Source organism: Eptatretus burgeri, chromosome 6 (assembly GCF_056783735.1).
Source record: "Eptatretus burgeri isolate ZD-2024b chromosome 6, Ebu_testis_v1, whole genome shotgun sequence".
In the NCBI taxonomy this organism is placed as follows: Eukaryota; Metazoa; Chordata; class Myxini; order Myxiniformes; family Myxinidae; genus Eptatretus; species Eptatretus burgeri.
In genome coordinates this window covers 38849869-38874848 of record NC_140966.1, presented here as the reverse complement: position 1 = coordinate 38874848, position 24980 = coordinate 38849869, and the positions used below count along the sequence as shown (strand labels likewise).

The 24980-nt window shown below is 43.9% G+C and overlaps 1 protein-coding gene across 1 annotated transcript in view; it reads right to left on the bottom strand.

The window, feature by feature from the left end:
- Nucleotides 1-5907: 5907 nt before the first annotated feature.
- The window catches only part of LOC147024582 (eukaryotic peptide chain release factor GTP-binding subunit ERF3A-like), a 57042-nt gene continuing 37969 nt past the window's right edge, over nucleotides 5908-24980 (bottom strand). Inside the window, exons 6-14 of the mRNA XM_085884626.1 lie at nucleotides 24790-24970; nucleotides 24429-24583; nucleotides 24176-24319; nucleotides 20568-20661; nucleotides 14856-14936; nucleotides 14490-14663; nucleotides 14296-14385; nucleotides 13983-14151; nucleotides 5908-7232 (exon numbers count right to left, since the gene is read on the bottom strand). Coding sequence (XP_085740752.1) covers nucleotides 7180-7232; nucleotides 13983-14151; nucleotides 14296-14385; nucleotides 14490-14663; nucleotides 14856-14936; nucleotides 20568-20661; nucleotides 24176-24319; nucleotides 24429-24583; nucleotides 24790-24970 — 1141 coding nt within the window. The 3' untranslated portion in view covers nucleotides 5908-7179. The remainder of the gene's footprint in view (nucleotides 7233-13982; nucleotides 14152-14295; nucleotides 14386-14489; nucleotides 14664-14855; nucleotides 14937-20567; nucleotides 20662-24175; nucleotides 24320-24428; nucleotides 24584-24789; nucleotides 24971-24980) is intronic.

Genomic DNA, 24980 nt, shown 5'->3' with positions numbered 1-24980 from the left:
TCCAAACCCGAGAGGGATTCATGGATTATATAAACCACGTGTTCAATAAAAACAATGGATTCTTCATTGTGAGGAGGGAAAAAATTAAATATCTCAAAATCTGTTACAAACAACACTATCATGGCGGGGGAAACAGTACAAAGTCTAAACATGTGAGGACGGAGTGATGGAAGGAAGGAAGAAAGGAAGGAAGGAAGGAAACTCCAAAGGTCACGGGTCCCTTAGCGGACCGTGGTCGCCAATATTTTGACGGCGTGGGGTAGGTTTAATTGCCTAATTTCAATATACCTAAATACCCACGTCGTCTAACTCCCGGGGAAAACCACACCCTCGACGGACCTCGGGTGGAACGGACCGTTTACCGACCGATCCGGTGTAAACCGAGCGGGGATTACCAAGATCCGTCGGTCCAAATGAACAATTACAGCAACATGGCCTCCCGAATTCCCAATACACACCGTGCTCAACCAATGAAAGAAAGCGACAGACAACGAGCTGGTACATTGAACAATCGGGGTTTATTTATGATGGGGCAGGGGAGCACGAAAAGAGCAGAGTTAAACCGACTATCAGAAATGCAATTTAATGTACAAGGCACTTAAACAGTTTCTACTTCCAGGACGGGCGCCACTGACACACACACACACACACACACACACACACACACACACACACACACACACACACACACACACACACACACACACACACACACACACACGCGCACACACACACACACACACACGCACACACGCGCACACACGCGCGCACGCGCACACACACACACACACACACACACACACGCACGCACACCCAAAATAAATGGGGCCGGTTGGGCACCTTTCCGCCTCATGCGTTCTGGTCAAGACGAACTGGTTTGGGGGGGGGGGGACAAGAACCCACACCTTCGTCATCGTGCCAAGCACCAGGGACCGCGCTCTCCAACCAGCCACGCACCAACGAACCAAGACCAAGGAGAGGACCAGAGAAGACGATGACCCAGGACCAGACGAACCAGCCAGCACCAAGACCCACGACCCCCAAGACCAGCGCTCCGGAGCCTGGCGTTCCTTTATTCATTTCTTGTGCGGGGTGCGAAAATCGCCATCTGAGGCATCTCAACCCTCATTGGTCGGGGGGTCGTGGGAAAGTCACCCTCTGTACGTGATTGGACAAGGGACACGCCCCTGCCTTTCTGGGCTGAGTCTCGATCTGAGGCGATGAGCCTCCTGATTGGACGAAGGTCGCGCCCTTGCCCTCGTGGGCGGAGTCGGCTCTGGAGCAAGACCAAGGAGCCACCCACGTCTGCAGCCAGAAACACGTGCGCAATGGCGACCGGGTTGAGTGAGGGACGGTTCTGCTGTTATTGTTGTTGTTGTAAAAAAACCCTGACTAAAAAATAAACCCGCAGCGCACACATTAAATTCCCATCAGACATAAGGGACGGGACCCTAACTACACACACATACTTATCGAAATAACTGAACTGCGGGGGCTGCTGACTGTCTGTGTGCAAAAGGCTTTCAAATCCGTAACAATATCATTTTATGATCGAGGAACAATTTATTTAAACCGAATGTTGTATTTTGAACACAAATCGGAAGACAAATCTGCCATTTTACTGGACTGTATAATCGCCTCTCAATTCGTCCTGAACGTACATGGTGCGGACAAGAGGAGTGAGAATTTTTTTTAATTTTTTGTACTCTTGTCTGGCTGCCTGGCAGTCAAACAGGAAACAATGTTTGAACGACGTCATAATGGACACATACGACAGGCAGGAATAACTAATATAAGGTGTTAGGAAAGGTGATGTAATAAACACTGCGGAAATTGGCGGTAAAACTGGAATTAATTTATTTCTATGACTTTGACAATCTTTATTTTATTTTAATTGAATTATATACTTAAGCACTGCAGTACACAAACCACCTGTCATAATATTTCCAAGAACCTCCAGTTTTGCAGGACTCCAGTTTAAACTAGGAGGGCACTTTGTAGAGGGCACACCTCCGCTCCATAATGCCTGATCCACGAGAACATATCTGGTCCAATACATTTTTGAGATATCCTGCGATATATCGTTTTTGAACCCTTTCTCTCATTGGTGAAGAATCACTTTAAAAATTCCAGGAGTCGGACCCAGATTCGGATCTTCACCAAAATCTAATCAATTCGTCGTGGTCACACACCCAACCTGTCCACCAAGTTTCATCCGAATCCGTCCACAACCTTTTGAGATATCGTGTGAGGTGGGGTTTGGGTCGGTGTGTAAAAATGATGACAACTGTGAGGTAGGGTTTGGGTACTTGGGTGTTGGGCTTGGGATCCTAGGATCCTGAGCTCAAATCCCACTCAGATGTTGAATTAATACCAGGTGGGGTTGACTCTGCCTGTCATCCTTCTGAGGTCAGCAAAATGAGTGCGAGCATTCTGGTATCTTGTGTCGGACCGGTGATCCGTCCGGGATTGTACCCAATAGCCAAGGAGACTGCTTAGGCAGCATCAATGCTGTGCACAGAGTATGGTCTCAATGGATGGATGGATGGATCATCTTCAGTGATGAAGCCTCATTCCATTTGACTGGGACAGTTACGCATCATAATATTGGAGCCATGAGAATCCTAATTGGACTGATGAAGTTCATGTTCAATGTCATCCTAGAACTATGGTGTGGTGTGCCATTTATGGTGACGTTTGTTTGGCCCCTATTTTACAAAGAGAATGTTCTCGGTGCTGGCTACGTCGCTGTAACAAGAGGCTCCGGTTCCTTATTTGGATGGTATGCCTTTCACGCGATTGAGAAAAGTGTGGTTTCAATAGGATGGGGGCACCGCCATGCCTGGTGTTGGCTTAATGGTTTGGGTGGTGGGCTTGGGATCCTCGGATCCTGAGTTCAAATCCCACTCAGCTGTTGAATTAATACCAGGTGCGGTTGACTCTGCCTGTCATTCTTCCGAGGTGGGCAAAATGAGTGCCAGCTTGCTGGTATCCTGTGTCAGTGTTTTGACCCATTCAGGATTGTGCATAATAGCCACGGAGACTGCTTCGGTAGCACCAACACTCTGCACAGAGTATGGTCCCACTGGATGGATGGATGGATGGATGGGGCACCGCCACATTATGCCACTACTGTCCAAAACTGGCTGCATGAAGCAATACCTTTGAGGTGGACAGGACCCCGTGGCCCAATGGAAGGGTCCCCACGTAGTCTAGATCGAATGTCACTGGACTTTTTTCTGATGGGGACGCCTGAAAACCATGGTTTATCGCACAAGACCAAGCAGTATGGCAGCGCTGAAGGAAAACATTTGGAAGGAACATTCTGACATCAGTCTTTCTTTCTGATGAAACGTTCAGAGAAACATATGGGCAAGTTTTGTTCTGTGTATGCAAGCTAATGGGAAGCAATTTGAACATTTAATAAATTAAGAGTAAAATGTGTATTTTTTCTTGTGGGTCTAGATTTCTGAAACACCCTGTATGTTGTGTGACCCACGTACCCTTGCGTTTACATTTTTTGTCCACAATCTGCAAATAGATGAATGTTCAGGTGTGCCAAGGAAAGGATGCAGACTGGAGGCCAACTTAGCTATGTCGTTTGCCCAATAAAGATCATTGCTGATGGTGAGACCCAAACGTTTGAGTGTATATCACCACCTCTTTTGGTTTAGTCTTTATCCTCCTGCCAATACAACCATCAAGCAAGAAAAAAACGGGTAGGAGGGGAGGGGGGCTTCTAACACCATAATCATTATTTATAATTGCCTGGTACTGCCCTATCTGCTTACAATGTGTATGTAATACAACCCCCAGATCCTTCTCCTGTGTGACAAGCTCCAAGACTTCCCCTCACATCATGCTCTTTTATCATTATTCCAACCCATCCCCAGCACCTTACATTTATTTATGTTAAATTGCATCCTTTTCCCGAATCTCTGGAAGTATCCACACTTTCCTGAATCTGATCACAACCCTCTCTGTTATCTACCTTCCCTCCAAAGTCATCTGCAAATTTGGAAAGCTTTCTCTTAACCCCACTATTCAAACCATTGATGTAAATCTATCTCCAGCGAGAAGGGCACTTTGTAGAGCGCGTACCTCCGCCACGCAATGCCCGATCCACTAGATGACTCGAACATATCGGGCACATTTTTGAAATACCACTCTATCGTTTTTGGCCCAATCACTCAATGGTGAAGAATCACTTTAAAAGTTAAAAAAAATTTCTCCTTTGTGGATTTGGATCTTCACCAAAATCGAATCAATTCTTTCTCATCACACACCCAAAGTGTCCACCAAGTTTCGTCCCAATCCGTCCACAACGTTTTGAGATATCGTACCATATATAGTTTTTGGCCCTATCAATGGTGAAGAATCACTTAAAAAAATTCTAGTAGCTGGATCCGGAACTTCATCAAAATCTAATTAGTTCGTCCTCGTCACACACCCAACCTGCCCACCAAATTTAATCCGAATCTGCCCACAACCTTTTGAGATATTCTGCACACAAACAAACAAGAAAAAGACATCGTTCAGAGCACGACACTTGCAAAATCCAGCCCCCCCCCATTCCAAAGGTTGCTACGGATACATCAAATTATCCATTTCATTACGATTATAATTGATAATCTTAATCAAAGCTCAGGTCAATCTGATGAAAATTGATTATTTTTCAGATTGAAATTGATGATTTTAGAAGTTTGACCTTGAGTTGACTTAGGACCTTTTGACCTCAAAAAATAGTTGGCTTCCCAATTCAGTGATGCAATATGCAAATCTTGTTCAAATTTTATGATAATAGGATGGACGAAGGTTCAAATTTCACCTCCGAAGGTGGACGGATGTTACGTTTCCACCCCCTATTTGTTTGTTTGTGAGCAAGATTTCTCAAAAGGTTACGGATGGATTCGGATGAAAAATGGTGCACGGGTTGGGTGTGTGACAAGGACCAATTGATTTGATTGTGGTTAAGATTCGGATACAAGAACTTCATGAGTGATTCTTCACCATTGAGTGATGGGGTCAAATACGATATACATACAAGCATGATATCTCAAAACGTTGTGGACGGATGATGACAAAACTTGGTGGATGAGTTGGGTAGGTGATCTGAAGAAGCCAATTCGATTTTTCTCAAGGTCCGGATTTAGATCCAGCCCATCAGTGGGATACAAAATGTAAAATGTTCATCCTGGCAAAAATATGCACTCGACCGAGTGCCGTTCTCGATGCTCATGTCGTATTTAGAAGGCGCCTCAACTGTTTATACACAATCATTAATGTTTGTTTTTGGTACATTTCACATCTTACTCTGATTGGAATTTGCTTTTTAAAGAAGATGCTGGAATCCAAATACAAAGCTCATCAGCACCATATTGATCAAGCCGATTCACCTACTGCAATCCGTGTAACAAGAGCCAAGAGCCTGGAGTGGCTGCTTCCTCACTGCTATTTAATTGGCTTGATTACAAGGCCAAAAAGTTTTGAATGTTCTATTTTAATGGATAGTATAGACAGACCATTTTAAATAATTTGAGGCACAGCTCACAAATCATCAATACATCGTAAAACACAGGGCTCTCACCACACAAATCACTTGGGACGTTAAAATGGCTTTTGCAGGCTAATAGTATACAAGCCTAACTGGGAAATTAACACGTCTCTCCTCAAAGGTTCCACAGATAAAATGGAAAATCTGCAATGCAGAAAAGAGAATCGAGCAAATCACAGCTGGTGCTGTTTTGTCATTCAAAAATGGGGCCCAAGGTTTCATGAACATACAATGGGCCGTGGTACCCTCTCCCTCCCTACCACCCCAAACTATCAGATGTATCAGAAAGTCAGAACAGCAGCAAACGTTTGAGATGACACGCGGTATCGTTGAAGCACAAAATGACCGAACAATTGGCACTGATCACCCGCAAGCTGATACTTTATTGCTGCAGGGCATGCTTTGAAAACGCATGGCAAAACAGGATTGTATTACAGAGGAAACGATATTTGCATTTACTCACCAATGGCATATTTATTCAGAATTATAATACTAATAACAATAATATTAATCTTTGCCTGATGTTCCAACCACAAAACTAAGTGGCTTGTCAGGCTTTTCTGATTTGCCCAGGAGATAGCTATGCAATTTGACTGATCTGACAACCTTCTCCAAGCAGAAGCCAAAATTTAAAAGACAGAAGTGATTGACGATTTGTCCAACAAAAATGAAATTACATTGCTTAAAATGTAGAGGACCTAGTGCACATAAAAACTCGTTTTGCCCAACAGAATTCATACAACAGAATTAGTTTCAAGCAAAGATGAAAGTAAGCACTCAAGCTTGATCCACAGAACAGAAACTGTCCAGTGCCATAATCCCCCAAAAATATGGACACATCATCATGGCTATTAGTCGAATGAGAGAAGTGGCAGAATGAAAGTCAAGGCAGACTAGATGGAAACAAAGACCATGGACCGCCGCAGTTTTCTATAAAAGGTCACCAGAGATGTGTACAGGTATTCTTGGTTAAGGGCTGGGCAGCATCACTTCCATCCAACGATCTTCTTTCTAACTGAGCCTATCTGGACTCCCGCTCCTTTCAACGCAATGTGGATGTACAGGATATTGGGACAATAGGCCATGGTGCTGAGCATAATCTCTCCGCTTTCCAGAAACAAAAGGTACAGAAAAAAAAAATGTTGTGGGCACAGCTTCAAGTTTTGCATTTGCAACTGGAATATGGGACCTCACAATGTGCACCAAGTTGACGACCTTTCTGGTTTGCTTTGTCATCGCTCTTGGGGATCCAGGCCAGTCGAAGGAGGTTGCTTAAAAAAAGGAAAAAAAAAAAAAAAAAAAAAAAAGGGCTCAATCACCCAATTTATAAATGCAGATTCCTGCTTGAGCTTTTGTGGCATGATGGCGTTCAGGGTCCAAAGGGTAAGCTAAAATACTGGCACAAAGACGTGCAGTTGGAAGAGTGGCAAAATCTTGGCGAGCAATTGGCAGAATGCAAGTCCAGGCCGAGAGCCTCATGATCTCTGCCAGACCACATGACCAAACAGCTGCCAAGTTGAGCTGGCAAGATGATGGGACTTACGGGAGCAGGAGGAAGAGGATTTGAGAGGGCTGGGGTTGTTTGGGTGGGACGGTAATTCCTGGCTTATTGTGGACATGTTGTTTTATTCTTTTTCAGCCACAAGCTTCAACACTTTTCCAATGGCAATGGTCTTTCCTGGAAATGGATTGTGGAGGGTAAGAAACAGAGGATATCAAGAACAAATATTGGACTTGGACAAAGATTCAGCTACCATTCTATAAGTACTGCATGTGACTGACTGATTGACACACACACACACACACACACACACACACACACACACACACACACACACACACACACACACACACACACACACACACACACACACACACACACACACACACTGAAGAAATAATTTTTTTGTTGGGGCCTAAAACACTTCCCCACACCCACTAAGGAATGGGGTCAGGGATAATTTAACATTACCTTTCACAAAGCTACAAAAGGCTTTCATCAAGATAGAGATTATTTTTTTATTAAATAAATCAAACTTATTTTCAAAATGTCTTTTTTTTTTTTTGCGCAACACGCTCCCCTGCTGCACGAACACGTGCACACATGCAAGCACACACACCTCTTATAGTTATAGATACAGTGGGGAGAACAAGTATTTGATACACTGCCGATTTTGCAGGTTTTCCCACTTACAAAGCACGCAGAGGTCTGTAATTTTTATCATAGGTACACTTCAACTGTGAAAGATGGAATCTAAAACAAAAATCCTGAAAATCACATTGTATGATTTTTAAATAATTAATTTGCATTTTATTGCATGAAATAAGTATTTGATACATCAGAAAAACAGAACTTAATATTTGGTACAGAAACCTTTGTTTGCAATTACAGAGATCAGACGTTTCCTGAAGTTCTTAACCAGGTTTGCACAGACTGCAGCAGGGATTTTGGCACACTCCTCCATACAGATCTTCTCCAGATCCTTCAGGTTTCGGGGCTGTCGCTGGGCAACACAGACTTTCAGCTCCCTCCAAAGATTTTCTATTGGGTTCAGGTCTGGAGAATGGCGAGGCCACTCCAGGACCTTTAGATGATTCTTACGGAGCCATTCCTTAGTTGCCCTGGCTGTGTGTTTCGGGTCGTTGTCATGCTGGAAGACCCAGCCACGCCCCATCTTCAATGCTCTTGTTGAGGGAAGGAGGTTGTTGGCCAAGATCTCGCGATACATGGCCCCATCCATCCTCCCCTCAATACTGTGCAGTCGTCCTGTCCCCTTTGCAGAAAAGCATCCCCAAAGAATGATGTTACCACCTCCATGCTTCACGGTTGGGATGGACTTCTTGGGGTTGTACTCATCCTTCTTCTTCCTCCAAACACGGCGAGTGGAGTTTAAACCGAAAAGCACTATTTTGGTCTCATCAGACCACATGACCTTCTCCCATTCCTCCTCTGGATCATCCAGATGGTCATTGGCAAACTTCAGATGGGCCTGGACATGCGCTGGCTTGAGCAGAGGGACCTTGCATGTGCTGCAGGATTTTAATCCATGACGGCGTAGTGTGTTACTTATGGTTTTCTTTGATACTGTGGTCCCAGCTCTCTTCAGGTCATTGACCAGGTCCTACCGTGTAGTTCTGGGCTGATCCCTCACCTTTCTCATGATCATTGAAGCTCCACGAGATGAGATCTTGCATGGAGCCCCAGACCGAGGGAGATTGACTGTTATCTTGAACTTCTTCCATTTTCTAATAATTGCGCCAATAGTTGTTGCCTTCTCACCAAGCTGCTTGCCTATTGTCCAGTAGCCCATCCCAGCCTTGTGCAAGTCGACAATTTTGTCCCTGATGTCCTGAGACAACTCTCTGGTCTTGCCCATTGTGGGGAGGTTGGAGTCTGATTGATTGAATGTGGACAGCTGTCTTTTATGCAGATAACGAGTTCAAACAGGTGCAGTTAATATAGGTAATGAGTGGAGAATGGGAGGGCTTCTTAAAGAAAAAACTAACAGGTCTGTGAGAGCCGGAATTCTTGCTGGTTGTTCGGTGATCAAATACTTATTTCATGCAATAAAATGCAAATTAATTATTTAAAAATCATACAATGTGATTTTCAGGATTTTTGTTTTAGATTCCGTCTTTCACAGTTGAAGTGTACCTATGATAAAAATTACAGACCTCTACGTGCTTTGTGAGTGGGAAAACCTGCAAAATCGGCAGTGTATCAAATACTTGTTCTCCCCACTGTAACACATCGTGTGAATGGGCCATTTGGAGGCAATCCTGAGGGGTCTCCAAACAAATGTGCCACAGCAAGCAGCAGATAGGGCAGATAGGTCACAAGTGTGTGTTCACTCTCAGGAGAGCCAGAAAAATATTTTTATGTTTGTGGGGGTAGATTGAATGGGGGGGGGGGGGTAGTGAGGTGTTAATTAGATAGGGATTAAGGATAATTTCTCTCAGTATGTAATCGCCCCCCTGTGACTTTTCCATATGTTTCTGTATTGCAAACCAGCAATTAAAGAATTACGTTTCTGTAATGGCAACAGCCATTACACCCGAGCTGCATCACCAAGTAGGAAGGAGCCCCACCTCCAAGGGTGATGGCGGGCGAGGTCACGCCCCCGAGGTTGGTGATTGATTGGCGTATGTGAGCATAAAGAAGAAGAGTGAGTAGGAGGCAGGCGATCAGAAAGGACAGGGAAGCAGCTCGCAGTGAGAAGCGAACGCACGAGTGGAGTTTGGTGCGACGGAGGCGATCAGAGATACCAGAGCGTGCCTCGGCAAGAGAACGGAGAGAGCGGGAGTGGGATCTTTCATTATTATAATTTGAATTACTGCCATTGCACATATTTGATTAGTCATTAAATTATCCATTTTATTAAATTTCATTTGCTTGTGTCCGTGTATCTGTTGTGGGTTCGAGAGTAAAATCCCTGCACTGGGCTACCGTCCTGGTGAAGCGCCGAGCATTTCTTTCCCGCGTGCGCATTAATCTCCGAGAGTCTAATTTGTGGGCCTCCAAGGGAGAACTGTTTGGCCATCCATCCAGGTGGGGGCTAAACGTCTGGACACGACAATATCATCTCTCCAACCTAAAGATTGAACTTTCAAATTCGTCTTCCTCCTCTAAAACCTGGTGGTGACTTGTTACGTCTTTCTCTGGTGTATGCTCCTCTTCCATCCCTTCCCTCACTTCAAATAGTACCACAGCCAACTCCGCTTGTGAGAAGGCTGAATGCCTCAATTCTGTGTTTGCTTCCAAATTGTGCGTCCCCAACCACTCAATCTCTGTATCCACCTTACCCAGTCATACCAAACTGCTCCTGGACTCTGTCCTTTGCACCTGAGAAGGTGGAGAAGTTTCTGGCAACTGGATCGGATGGCATCAGCTCACGTGTCCTAAAAACCTGCTCTGTTGTTCTTGCACATCCTCTCTCTGCCATTTTCACCCTAGGTTATCTTCCATCTGCTTGGAAATCAACCACCATCACCACCTTACATAAACAAGGTGCAAAGACTAATCTCCTGAACTACAGACCTATCGGCTTCCTTAAAATCATCAGCAATGTCATGGAATTCATCATGGCAGTCGATATAAAATCATTCCTTTTCTAAAACGACCTTATCTCAGATTATCAATTCGGATTAGGACCAGATCACTCTGCCTTGGACATGCTGCTTCTATTCCCCCAACAATGGATGGAGGCCCTCAATGTCAGACATAAGATCAGGGCCGTTTCTCTGGACATATTTCATGCTTTTCAATAGTATGGCATCCTGCCTTACTGTGCAAACCCTCTGCCAATGGCATCCATCACCAACACCTCACATGGCTTACTGACTTCCTCTACTCTCATAGCCAACGTGTGGCTCTCAATGGAATATTTTTGTCTTCTCTCCCTGTTAAGGCTGGAGTGACCCAAGGCAGTGTTCTGGGCCCAGTCCTATTCCTGATCTTCATCAATGATCTCTCTGACTCTCTGGAAAATCCTCTACCGATTTACTGATGACTCCACCCTCTGCTGAACCATCCCTCATCCTTCAGAAAGGTAGGCTGCAGCCTCTAACCTCTCTTCAGACCATGACAAAATCACAAGATGGTAAAACACTTGGAATATGTCTTTCAATCCTGATAAATCTCACACTCTCACCATCTCTCTCTGAAAGAAGTGCCTGGCAACCTCTTCCATGTACTCCTATACGATAAAAGCATTAGTATGTCCATGTGTGCATGTGTCTGTTCGGGGGGAGGGGGAGGAAGGACTTTTGGTAGATGGGGTTGAGGAGTGGTGGTTGGGGGGGGGGGGTTTGCGAGAGGGGTTTAAAGGCTTGAAGTAGGGAGGGGATTGACACCTTAGGGTAGGGAGAGGGAGTGTGAGGACTTGGGGGAGGGGTGAGGGGAAAGATGGAACAGAGTTGGGAAGGGGAGGCTGAGGCTTTCGTTGGTGAAGTTGTGTGGGAGAAGGACTTTCGGTGGTGGAAATGGTGGTTTGAGGAGCTGTCAGAATTTCATGTGTAAGTTTACTCAGCAAAAATGTAATTGGCCACAAGTCTGTATGGGTGTGTATCACTTTTAGAGTTGGGGTGGGGTTATGCAATCACCCTGCAGGAAATATACTCGGTCTTAACAATCCTTTTGAATAGGTGCAGTTACTCAAACTCTTGGGTCTCACGATCAGCCATGATGACTCTTGGGGAAAACCACATTTCTATATAGGTCTTCAAAACCAGCTGCAGACTGGGTGCGCATCCTCCTTCGTGAAATGTTCTTGGCACACCTTAACTTTTATCCACCTCCAAGGCCTTCATCAACAGCTTGATGGAATACTGCTCCCCCTCTGCTCACACCTTACTCAGCTTGACGACGTGGAAACCACAGCCTTCAAGATCATTGGAATCTTCAGCGATGAAGCTGAGTCTATGGGCCTATCACTTACACATCACAGACAGGTAGGTGTCATCTTCTAGTATCTCCTTTTCTGGTCTTGCACCCTCTGCCCTCTCTGTGCTTTGTCCCCCCTCCCTCCCAGGTATCTGTAGGTCCACCAGCAACCCCCTTCGAGTGAAAATCCCAAAATCCAAAATCACGACTCACTCACTCCTTCATTCCACTTTTTTTCCCCCGTTTGTCAAAATAACTTCCACATACTCTTCAATCCTATTCTTCCTTCCAGGTCATCAAGACAGCTCTTCACCACCTTCTCAAGCCTGGTGTTGGCTTCGTGGTAAGGGTGGCAGCTTGGGATCCCAGGGTCCTGAGTTCAAGCCCCGTTGGCTGCTGAATTAAAATACACCAGCAGGTTGACTCAGTCTGTCATCCTTCCGAGGTCGGCAAAATGAGCACCAGTGTGGTGGTAAGGGGGACACTTCATCAACGGCATAGCCGCGTCCCAACCAATGATGCAACCAGCAGCCACAGGCTGCACTCGATAGAGAGAGAGACCCCCTTCTCAAATCATCCCCCACCTAAAACTACAATCTTTTTTACCCTCGTTAAACCGCCCAACCCCATAGCTTTCCAAATTTCCAGTTTTTCCTTTCTTGTCCACCCTGTGTGTCCTTCCCTAACCCTCACCATCCCTTATTTGTCCGTCTCCCCTATATTTCGTCCCTAAACCCTGCCTGCGGTTGGTGTCGCTCCTTCTCTTTCTACTGTTCCTTTTGTTCTATTGTGTCCTGATGCATTCTGTGTTCTAGCTCCTCCATGAGCCTCGGCTTTGTATACAAAAAATGACGAAAAATGCTTTCAATGGTCTTGAACGTGGTCATGCACTCTTGATCTCGTTTGACAAAGCGGGGCCATCTTTGACACTTCTCACCAGGTTTCTTATCCAACAGGCAAAGAAAACAAACAAACAACTGATTCTAATATTGGCTGATTCTCCCCAACTGAAGGAGGAGGTGAGTAGGAGATTTGGACCATACTCTGTGCAGAGCGTTGGTGCTGCCTAAGCAGTCTCCTTGGCTATTGGGCACAATCCTGGACGGGTCGCCACTCCGACACAGTATACCAGAATGCTGGCACTCATTTTGCCGACCTCGGAAGGATGACAGGCAGAGTCAAGCCCACCTGGTATTAATTCAACAGCTGAGCAGGATTTGAACTGAGGACCCTCGGATCCCAAGCCCACCACCCTAACCATGAAAGCAACACCAGGCATACACTTGCACAGCTAGGCTCATATTTCAGGTAACCAGCACAGCAGAGCAAGTTTTTCAAGAGGAGGTATGGCAACATCAGAAGAGGTGTAGAGCGAGATTATTGAACTCAGCTGACGCTTATCCTTGGCTTTTCATGCTGTTCTATGAGGCTGTGAGCAGCTTACCAGCTTTCTAAATCACCAAATCTTAATAAGTTTTCCAAAAAAAGGGTCGTTTCTACATCTCCTCAAAGCTGTCTAGCCCGGGTTTGAATCTCAGTCCAGCTATAAACCGTCATCCCAGTGTTTCATACGCAGGGCGATTCATCAATGTGTGTGTACGTCGCTCGGATGGACGTTAAATGTGCATCCCGTCTGTCAGCATTCATTGGTGGATGTTAAGTCCTTCGTGACGAGTAAGCGAACTATCTCCGGCACCCTAAACAAATTACAAATTCCTGTCCTAAGCAGCAAAGCGCATTGCATCAGCGGCACAGCCGCACCCTCAGTCACTGATGTTACCCCGCAGCCTTATGTTGCATACTAACAAAGAAGATAAACTTACAGAACATAGTGATAGATAGCCCCTTGACATTTCCATTTCATCATTTTGAGAAGCGGAAAACAAAAGGGCTTTTCTTTTGAGGGGAAATGTAATTTTTTTTTTTTTAAGTATCAGTAATCAAGCAAATTGATGGTTAAGAATGCATAAACCACCTAAACTTTGAAGTCACATCCCTTGAGATTGGATAGGTTCCTTTATGATGACAAGTAACATCTTATCTTACCTTCATCCCTTAATGTGAAACGACCCATTTGTGGGAATTCCTTAAAGGTCTCCAAACAAATGCTTCCAGAGGCCTTGAACCTGGCAATGCACACTTGATCTTGTTTGACAAAGCGTGGCCGCGTTGGACACTTCTCACCGGATTTTTTATCCACCAAGCAGATGAGTGCCTTACAAGGGGAGTGAAGGGTGGACAGTAACTTGTCATCACACAGGCAAGCACCACTGAAAATATTTTGCTAAACCACAAAAAAAAAAATATCCTTCGTCTGGCTGGAGTTCCAGGACCCGATGATGAAGAACCCAGATCTCACCTCTATCTGGACCTCTTCTACACAACTATGTATGTGCAGCACAGCATTATAACCAGGACAGATGATTGACTTGTGCTCAATAATAACAACCTACAAACACAAGCAAGAGGAGGAAGGCAGTCATGAATGTTGGATGAACGGTGATATTAATTTCTACAGTATCTGGCAGGAAAGGAAGGAAGGAAGGTAGTTGCCTGTGCATCGAAAGTGCAGCCGGTGTGGCAGACATTTCCTGGCTCGCAGAGAACGAACCCTGGCAGAATTTCCTCCTCTTCTATACCCTTGAGCCGCAGCTTAAGGTTCTCTCCAGGACCGACAAGATCGGTCTCAACCTCATCAGACAACATTGACAGGACCTCCACGGTGTGCTGATGGAAATCAAATGGGGAGGAAGAAAGTCAGCATTAAAAGATTGCTCATTCATGATAAAAAGGTATCTATTCAATAATCATCTTCACTTCTCCACTTACGATGCTTTAACATTAAAGTGGAAATCTAGACAAAAACAGAAAAGAGATTTCAACGAAAATTTCTTCCTGAAGAACAAGTTCCAAACATACCTTATTTGGCATCATGATGAGATGCTGACCCTTAGCAATGGAGCCAGACTCCAATTTTCCCAACACCACTGTGCCCATATCCTGTGACAGGTCCATGCCAATTTTAGGGCAAATGAATGGGAGATTGGGCAAGGGAATGCAGAGAGACAATGGGAACAAAAAAGCTGTTAGTGAGGATAGCTTGTTCAAGAATAATTATCACAAGGATGCAAGACCTCATCGAGAAGAAAGCCCCCAACTACAACTTAAACATAGGGGCAAGGAATCCTGGGCGCTCATCCAGTAGTGACCGGATAAAATAACCAGGGAATCACTGGTAGGCATGGATGACCCACAAAATATGTAATGGAGAAGAAAGTAAATACCCATTTTTTATAACAAATTAATCACACACATGCACATTACCTTTTGTTTTTGTTTTCAAGGTACACAAAAAAAAACAAAAAAACAAGTGGTGCCAGGCACAACAAATCCCACCCATTTAAGGCATAAAGTTATTTTGGGGATCAAATTTAAATTTGATACATCCTTAACCTGAATGTTGATTATAAGGAATAGAATAAGGAATATTTTAGTCTTAGTTTGAAGTCAATTAAACCATTTTTGACGAAGTTATGAGCGAAAAACAATTTTGACCTTTTCGTGACCTGACCTTGACCTTTGACCTACTTGGACCCAAAAGTTAATGGGGTCGTCCGAGGTTCATTACCCACCTGTGGATACAATTTGACAGTGTTTGAGCCAGCCGTTTTCCCGTAAAGTTGTATTTTCGTAACCATGTTTTAGTTTTAATGGAAAATTTGTAATTTTAACCGATGACCATGACTCCCAAAACTTCGGACCCTACCGATCTTCACAAATATGCATTTTTCACTCTAGGAATGGGTGGGATTATAAGTGACAAATAGAATAAGGTTCACTATAAGCTTAGTTTGAAGTAAATCAGATCATTTTTGACGGTTATGAGCGAAAAACGATTTTGATCTTTTCGTGACCTTGACCTTTGATCCAATTGTACCCAAAAGTTAATAGGGTCGTCCAAGATTCATTGCCCACCTGTGGATTAAATTTGATAGTGTTTGCTAAAGCCGTTTTGCCGTAAAGTTGCTAACAGACAGACAAACAGACAAACAAACCGGACGATTATAATATCCCGCTCCCTCCCAAGGGGGGGCGGGATAATAATAATAATTAAAAAATATACCATCAGAGATGGGGAATCCCCCGCCATTGAATGAAAAAGGTCACACATATTCCAGATAATGAGGGAGGTGAATTGGAAACAAGACACCATTTGGTCATCATCTCGAAAAAGTTCCCCAGGGGTGAGGAACGTAGTAACCAAAAATAATTGAAATCAGATAAGCAGTTTTCCATTTATTACAAAAAACATTTTTTTCAAGATGGCCACCCCAGTCGGCCATCTTGGATCCGGCCACGCCCAAAATCAATAGGGTTCTTCCTTTTCAGGTGGTACATGTGTGACCCAAATTTCAAATCGATATAGCGAACAGTTTATGAGTTATCGCACTCACAGCTATAAATGTTGACGCCCGGACGGACGGACAGCCAGCCAGACAACCTGGGTGACAACAATATCCCCCTTCCGCCACGCGACGGGGGATAAAAACTTTACATTCTGACGGGTTTTAAGCTCTATATGTAGGGCGCCCCTTTAATATGAACTTTTCGAGAGCCTTACTTGGTTCTTCCTTAGAACACAAGGGTAAGTACAGCATGCACACGAGATTTTTTGAAAGTGCCATACTTTCTATTGTTTGGAATTTTCTACAAGCTATGCAATGTCCCTTTTTTTCCATAGTTCGCTGCATGACACATACTATATAAAGGGGTCTTTTCTATGTCCCTGTCATTTCCCCCAACAATCCTCTTCAAATTTCAAGTCAATAGGATGAATATTGACAATTTTAGAAATTCGGCCTATGTTGACCTTTTAGCCTATGTTGACCTCAAAAATACTTGGTGGTTGAATTGATATGCAAATCCTATTCAATCCTGAAATCCTGAAAATTAAGGACTTCAGAAAATTGGCCTCTGTTAACCTTTGGCCAATGTTGACATCAAAAATAATTCATGATTGAATTCAGCGAGGCGATTTGAAAATTTTGTTCAAATTTCAAGTCAATCGGATGAAAATTGACGACAATTTTAGAAATTTGGCCGATGTTGACCTTAAAAAGAATTGGTGGTTGAATTCAGTGAGTTGGTATGAAAATCTTGTTCAAATTTCAAGTCAATTAGATGAAAATTGACAATTTTAGAATTTCGGTCTATGTTGACCTTTTGGCTGATGTTGACGTCAAAAATAATTGGTGATTGAATTCAGTGAGGCGATTTGAAAATTCTGTTCAAATTTCAAGTCAATCGGATGAAAATTGACGACAATTTTAGAAATTTGGCCGATGTTGACCTCAAAAATAATGAGTGGTTGAATTCATATCAGTGAGTGGATATGAAAATCTTGTTGGTTCACGAAAAAAATATGTGACCACTATATTCTGTATGTCTGTCCCGAGCATAGCTCCGTGGGTTTTGATCCGATCCTGATAAAATTTTGGTGGGAGGTTTATATCATGATCTCGTTATGTATTCCTGAAAATGGGCGTGGTGCGCCCATTATGGGCGGAGCCACGCCCAAAAAAACATATGTTTTTCGGGGGTATCCGATTTCAATTTGCATCTTCTCCTCGGGGGTTTGTCGAATCTGGCAGGGGTTTCGGTGTTTGGTTAGCCCAATGGCACCTGCATAGCCCCACGGAGCTCGATTTTTCATTTTCGTCCCAAGTTCAAGGTCACAAGGTCACGCACTTAGAAAATTGCGATTTTGACATAAAAATCCATCTTCTCTGAGGATTTCTCGAATCTGGCAGGGGTTTTGGTATTTGGTTAGCCCAATGGCACCTGCATAGCCCCACAGAGCTCGATTTTTCATTTTCGTCCCAAGCTCAAGTTCACAAGGTCACGAACTTAGAAAATTTCGAATTTTGACATAAAAATCATACGACCGCCCAAACTTTGAGAGCTAGGATGACAATATTTTTTATGCATAATCTTGAGGTCATTCCCCACCTAAAGTCTTTAAACCATTTTGCTCTATCTCGAACACCTTGCCCGTGGCGCCCCCTTCAAGTTTGTTTTTATGCTAATTTCATCAAAGTATGGATAATCCGAGGAGTGTGAAATGCCATATAGCCTATATGACGTTATATTGTTCCTGGAATGTTCCAGAGGAAGTTTTGCGCCAAAGGTCATAATCCTTGACCTTTGACCTTTAAAGTTCACAAAGGTCAAATTTTCAAAGTTGTGGGAATCAAACCGGGTTTTCGACCTTCTTCGACGAACTAACTCCATTAAGCTATAGCACGTACCCTGTTTCCTTATTTTAATGTCCACAACATTGTTTTGTGACCTTTAAAGGTTATGCAAAGGTCAAATTTTGAAAGTTGTTGAACGAAACCGGGTTTTCGACATTTTGCAGCTAATAACCCGTCACTCGTACCACATCATGTTGATCATTTTTATAACTTGGTCAAACATTATCACATTGTCTCATCCTTGACTTCTGAAACAATCTACATTGTCAAATACCGCTCGTGAACCATCGTCGTCTTCAGACTTGTTCAAATTTCAAGTCAATTAGATGAAAATTGACAATTTTAGCAATTGTGGCCAATGTTGACCTTTTGGCCTAGGTTGACCACTAAAATAATTGTTGGTTGAATTCAGTGAGCTGATGTGAAAATCTTGTTCAAATTTCAAGGCAATTAGATGAAAATTGACAATTTTAGAAATTGCGGCCTACGTTGACCTCTAAAATAATTGGTGGTTGAATTCAGTGAGCTGATGTGGAAATCCTCTTCAAATTTCAAGTCAATCAGATGAAAATTGAGGATTTCAGAAATGTAGCCTATGTTGACTTTTTGGTTGACGTTGACCTCAAAAATAATTGGTGGTTGAATTCAGCAAGGCGATATGAAAATCCTGTTAAAATTTCATGTCAGATGAAAATTGATAATTTTAGAAATTTTGGCCTATGTTGACCTTTTGGGCTATGTTGACCTTAAAAATAGTTGGTGGTTGAATTCATTGAGGTGATATGCAAGTCCTCTTCTATTCAAATTTCCTCCGCTGAATGGTTTTCGATCTTAACAAAATGCAGAGATGTACAACGTACGACATAAGCACGTACGCAACCGATCACTACTTTTTGCTTCGCAAGCGCAGAGTAATGAGTATGTACAATTGTAGATGACTTATTTGGTGCACAAATAATCTGATCTACTAATGCATATCCATAAATGATAGATAGCACTGCCCTCTGGTGGAAACCAAGCAGAATTGCATGATGTTTCTGAGTAATTGTGGATGATGCATGGATAGTTGAATATGAGCAAAAAATAGCAAAAAAAAAATCAAAAACTATGGCACCAAGGCGGAATTTGTTTTGAAAGCCATTAATTAGACGTATTGTCCGATGTATATTCCAAGTTTCAGCTCGTTTCAATGTATAGTCTTTGAGATATGAACGCCAACACATTTTGGCTGGACGGACTGACGGACAGACTTGACAGACACCAACGTTAATTTTGAGGGTTTTCGTTAAAAACTGAAGAATGCGTGAATGGACGTTGCTGAAATTTGGAACATGTACCCTCGACGTACAAAGGAGTTACTTCTGAAATTTGCAGCCGATTTCGGAGAAGTAGATTTCCAGTAGAAGCCGAGAAACGAATTTTCAGTCTCTGTGTTAAAGTTGCATACAGAGAAACCATCCCATATCAAGGGAGGGGCACTTTGCGCCTCCCTTGATTAAGGTTGTAAAAATGTAAAGGACACATAAATAAATAATTAAAGGGGGTATGGTAGACATTAAACATTGACACATAACAGCATTGATGGTGCAGTGTATATAAATAAATAAATAAATAATTCAAGTTGACACATCGGTTGTAGCATGTTAAAGTGTACAAATAAAAAAAGTATTCAAAGTTGTGTTTTGGTCATTAAGATATTAAAATGTACACAAGTAAATAAATATTTCAGGGTGGTTATCGAGGTAGCAGTGACGGTAAAGTGTATATAAATAAATGATGGTTCCTGAAAGCATATACAATCCATCCATCCATTGGGACCATATTCTGTGCAGAGAAAAAGTGCTGCCCATGCAGTCTCCTTGGCTATTGGACACAATCCTGGACGGGTCGCCACTCCGACACAGTATACCAAAATGCTGGCACTCATTTTGCCGACCTCGGAAGGATGACAGGCAGAGTCAAGCCCACCTGGTATTAATTCAACAGCCGAGCAGGATTTGAACCAAGGATCCTTGCAACGCAAGCCCACGACGCTAACCATAAAGCCAACACCAAGCATATACAATGCTGCATGTACTATTCTCTCCCAAAAAGGTTTTTTATTTAACTGCCAAAACTCGGGAATGAAAGTGTCCCATTGACTTTTGGTTACGATCGCTAAATAATTTGACGTTCCTCGTGCCCAGATGTTATTGCATAAATTGGCCGAATAAAATGCGTCCAGCCTTTTTTGAAAAGTGAATCCGGGCAGACGCAAGGATGAAGTGACAGTAGAAAAAAATACAAGTTCATAGCGGGCTAAGACCAGTTTGGGGGCTAAAAATTACTAAAATAACTGAATATGCACGGGGTGAGAGACAGAAACATCAGACAATACCCTGTATTTGTCCACAATGGGTAGCCGGGTTGGACCATGGGTGGGCCGGTTAAGGGATGGTAGGCCCTCGAGGTAGGGGATGAATGGTAGACCCCTGTGAACACGACACCACAAGCTCACTTTAAACCATTTAACATTTCTAAAATGGCAACAATCAAGAAGCTACAAATACTCAAGCGAGCCTCAAAGTCTGCAAACTCTGTCGTGGTTTGTAATCACAATTAGACAGGTTAACGAAATGGACGCAATGCATAATACTGTCATGGCCCCAGGGTCGCAAGGGAACTACAAGGGAGGGGCTGTCCCCGGTTCCTCTCCGGACTCACCGGGAATCGCAGGCCATCGCACACAAATAACTTTGCGTCACAGCGGGTTGCTAATCGACCGCGAACGCCAATAACTTGACCACATGACCCAGTGTCCTCTGTCTGACAACCGTTTAACGAGGAACACATGATTGCTTTATTGGGGAATCATGCCCTCAATGCGTACGTACCTGCTTAACTTACAGTATCAGGTGCAACTGAGCGAAGCTGCCAAATACATACGCACCGGCTATTAAGCAGATTTGGAGTATAACAGCCTGGCTATGCTATGGTGCAGACAATGCTAGACCAATGGAGGAAAAGACAAATACAAGCTAGGATCATTTATAACAGGCACATATTATTAAACAAAAAGTGAGGAAAATTATATTATGTGGCACAGTCTGGGATTTATTGCAAATGTACAGCAGGGGAAAGCGAGGAAAATGTGGGTGCGGAAAAACACCTGCAATATCTACAAGAGAAGAAACAGTGCCCCAAATATTGGGATTCGCTAGATATCCGTTATTGTCGGGTTTTCTGTCTGTCTGTGCGTGTGTGTGTGTGTGTGTGTGTGTGTGTGTGTGTGTGTGTGTGTGTGTGTGTGTGTGTGTGTGTGCAACGCAAGGCTCCACAGCACAAACAAGCGAACCGATTTCGATGAAACTTGGCGAAAATGGTGCCATATGGGCTGGGAGTGTGCGCGTTTGAGTTTCGTTGCTAAGCAACCACCCGTTGCTATGCAGCGGCCGAAAAACCGCGTTTTAAGAACCCAAACGGTAACTGACGTAGCGCGGCTTCTATGATAGGTAGAGCGACCGGACCAACTCCTGCCTATTCCTTGCATCCCCATCTAGTTATCGCGACAACATAACGTTCCTCTATCTCTCATAGTTTCCGAATGGCAGCCCTCCGAATGCGGAAAGGTGGTGAACCAGGAAATATCTTAAGTGACCTTGACCTCGGAAACTGTCGACGGCGGAAAGTTCAAATTCGGTGTATGGATGGAGTTTAAAAACTACTACAAAACTGAACTGCAGCATTTTTCCAGATTCGATCACCAAGGGTGTCGGGGCTGAAATACGCAAAATTCGAAAAAAATACTTTTTCTCGACCTACGTTCACTATTTTCAATACTTGTCCTTCAGTTTTGAATGTGGAGAAACGAGACTTCGGAAGTAAACACTTCAAGATATTTAGAAAATTTTACTCGAGCAGATTTTTGATTTAGGTTTTATTTTTCAAATGGTAGTCCTGTGAGGAGTGCCAGTTGGCAAAATACGCAATAGGAAAAATCTTGCCAGGCAGAGGAACAATTGTATGTGAACCAATACGTCTTGGCAATGAATCTTTGTCGGTGGATCGGTCAGAATGAAAAGCATCGTATCCAGTGCTTCGATCCTAGCGGATAACTCATCACCTACCGGTTTGTGCTTATATAATCTTGACTTATGGTATGACAGGCACCATCACACACACACACAAACCCAAGGAAAATTAGAGATAGCACATAGAGATAAGCAGTGGAGGATTAGCGACCTCTCGATACCTGGCGTGGTCAGTGGACCTGCGCAACCCAAATGCTTAGAAAAGGGGAAGGAGGGAGAGAAACTGAGGTTGTCTATGGTGTGGGAGTGAGAGTGGAGAGTGTAGTGCAACATGGGGTGCAACATGGGGTAAGAGGAAGATTTGAAGTGCGAGTCAGTAAGGTTCACTCTGCCAAGAACGGTGGCTTCACTCTCAAAAGAACAGTTGGTTCGTTCTGAAAAGAATGGTTTTTGGGGACTTGCCCGTACCGACTGCTCTTGTGCGTCCACAGGAGACGAGAGATAGATGGTAAAGAAAGATGCGCAAGAGAATGACTATCGTAGTAGTGCGAGAATCTGTACGTGTAACTTGCTGCTGGATGCAGCCGAACTGAGTGTTAATGAAATGAGAGGAGCCCCGGCTTGTAGTAGTCACTCACTCTGATTCCGCACTTGACCGTGCTGAGTCACGATGTTCTTGCTCAGCGCTGAAGCTTGCCCTCTTTGCGCCGTCTGCCACTGTCTGCTTCCCCGGCGAGGTCTGGCGTCTGACAATATCTCTCAAAGTCTCCCGGTGATTTTCACCCCCTTCGATGTCTGACGACATCTGATGTCTCCGAAGTCCCCCGAAGTCTCTCTAATCTGAGCTGAGTTAGTTCCTTTTATGAGCCCCAGACAAGGTAGGAGCTACGAATCGGATCAAGTGAGGCTGTTGGTTATTTACAGTTTCTCTATTGGTCCACAGCGGTAGTCCCACACTGTAGCCACGCCTCAAAACCGAAAAATAGCCTGTCGCTTTCTGACCTGCTACCCACGCATTGGAGCTCCATGATTAACATGGAGAAAGGGTTTGGAAACACTCGCTAGTCCCGAACGTATGCTGGCCTCCCTTCAAATGTTGTAATTTCAGGAAATCCCAGCACTACTCGAACAAACTCTGGCGCACGCTCACACTTCGAGTTATGCCCCGAAATAACCTGACTTTAGTTCCTTCAGCATCCTTCGAGGCTGTGGTGAGTGTTCGACTCATAGGTGGCAGTTGCGGTGGTTGCAGCAAGGTAAGAGTAGGTTGTGGCGTTTTGTAGTGAAGAGATTGTAATGTGGCATTGCGACGAAGAGGGAGAGGTTTGTTACTGCAGCATTTGTAGCGAAAATGTGATCACAAGTTGTTGAGGGTATTTTTGGGAGACGTGTGGAGTCGTTGCGGTGAGCGTAGTCACATCGTGGTGAGCACAATGAATGTCTGAGGTGAGACGGCAGTTGGAAACTGGCGCACAGGTTTGAATGGAAATGGCACACGTATGCAAATGAGGCGCTCGTTGTGCTTTTCTTGGTGCTTTTCATTGTTATCATGCATGCTTGCTTACGTGGTTTGTGAGAGAGAGACAAAGCGGGGAAAAGGAGTGGAAGAAGAGCAAGGATTGAAAATTGGAGACCTAACTAAAAGAGCCCTACGCAACGCATCTTTCCCATTTAACCAATAGACATATGGAAAAGGCTAACTAATACACATACTATTGAAATAACTGCCTTGGAAACACTGTATGCTGTGTACCATTGCCTCGGAGGAGTCCGGTCTTACAGAACCACAATACAAAATGCAGCAAAATTCTCATAAAATGTAGATGAAAAGGTGATACAAAGAAGTTCATCACGCAATCATTGAATCTTTCAGCAAACTAGACCCCCAAATAGAAAGAACATTCACAAAAATCATCCATCAAACAAGAACCCTGACTTGTGGTAACGAGAGTGGACCCCAGATTTCCAAACTTACGTATACCAAGGGCAGAGAGGGCCACATGGCTCGAGCAAGTTAATGCCCGTGAGGCCTGAACATGGCATGAAAAAGATATCTTTCTTGGGATTGAAACCGACCTTCCGCAAGAAAGGAATCAGCTTTTCCTTGCACTCCTCGTACCTGCAGAAGCAGCCAAGCGGTGGTTTGTCCAACATGTAGCATTTCCATCTGGTAAAATGACACGTACAACGAACAAACATACCTCATGGAAAACATGCAGAAACCTCACCTGATCTGGCTCCACGCTACAGTGGGGTCATCCATCTTGTTAATGAGGACTATGAGGTGTTTGACACCCGCTGTCTTTGCCAGCATGGCATGTTCTCGCGTCTGCCCACCTCTTTCAAAGCCAGTCTCAAACTCACCCTTCCTCGCAGAGATTACCTAAACATAAGCACGGGTCACACATGCCATTTTTTTTCCTCCCCTCGATCTGCATAACATCTAAAAAGACACAAGTAGATCCAGGCCTAAATCTGGATCCAAGGGATTGAAGGGTGAATTGAAGAGAAAACACTTCTGGATAATAAGCAGGATCGTCAATTGCAAGCAAAACACGACATCAAATCCAGTATGGCCAATTAACATACCAACACGGCCAGGTCGGCCTGTGAGGCACCACCAATCATATTTGGTACAAAGCTCTTGTGTCCCGGTGCATCCAGGATAGTGAAATGTTTATTCCCCATCTCAAAGTATGCTCGTCCGACCTCAACAGTCTTTCCTTTCTCTCGCTCTTCGATGTTCGTGTCCAGAGCCCAAGACAAGTACCTGTAAAAAT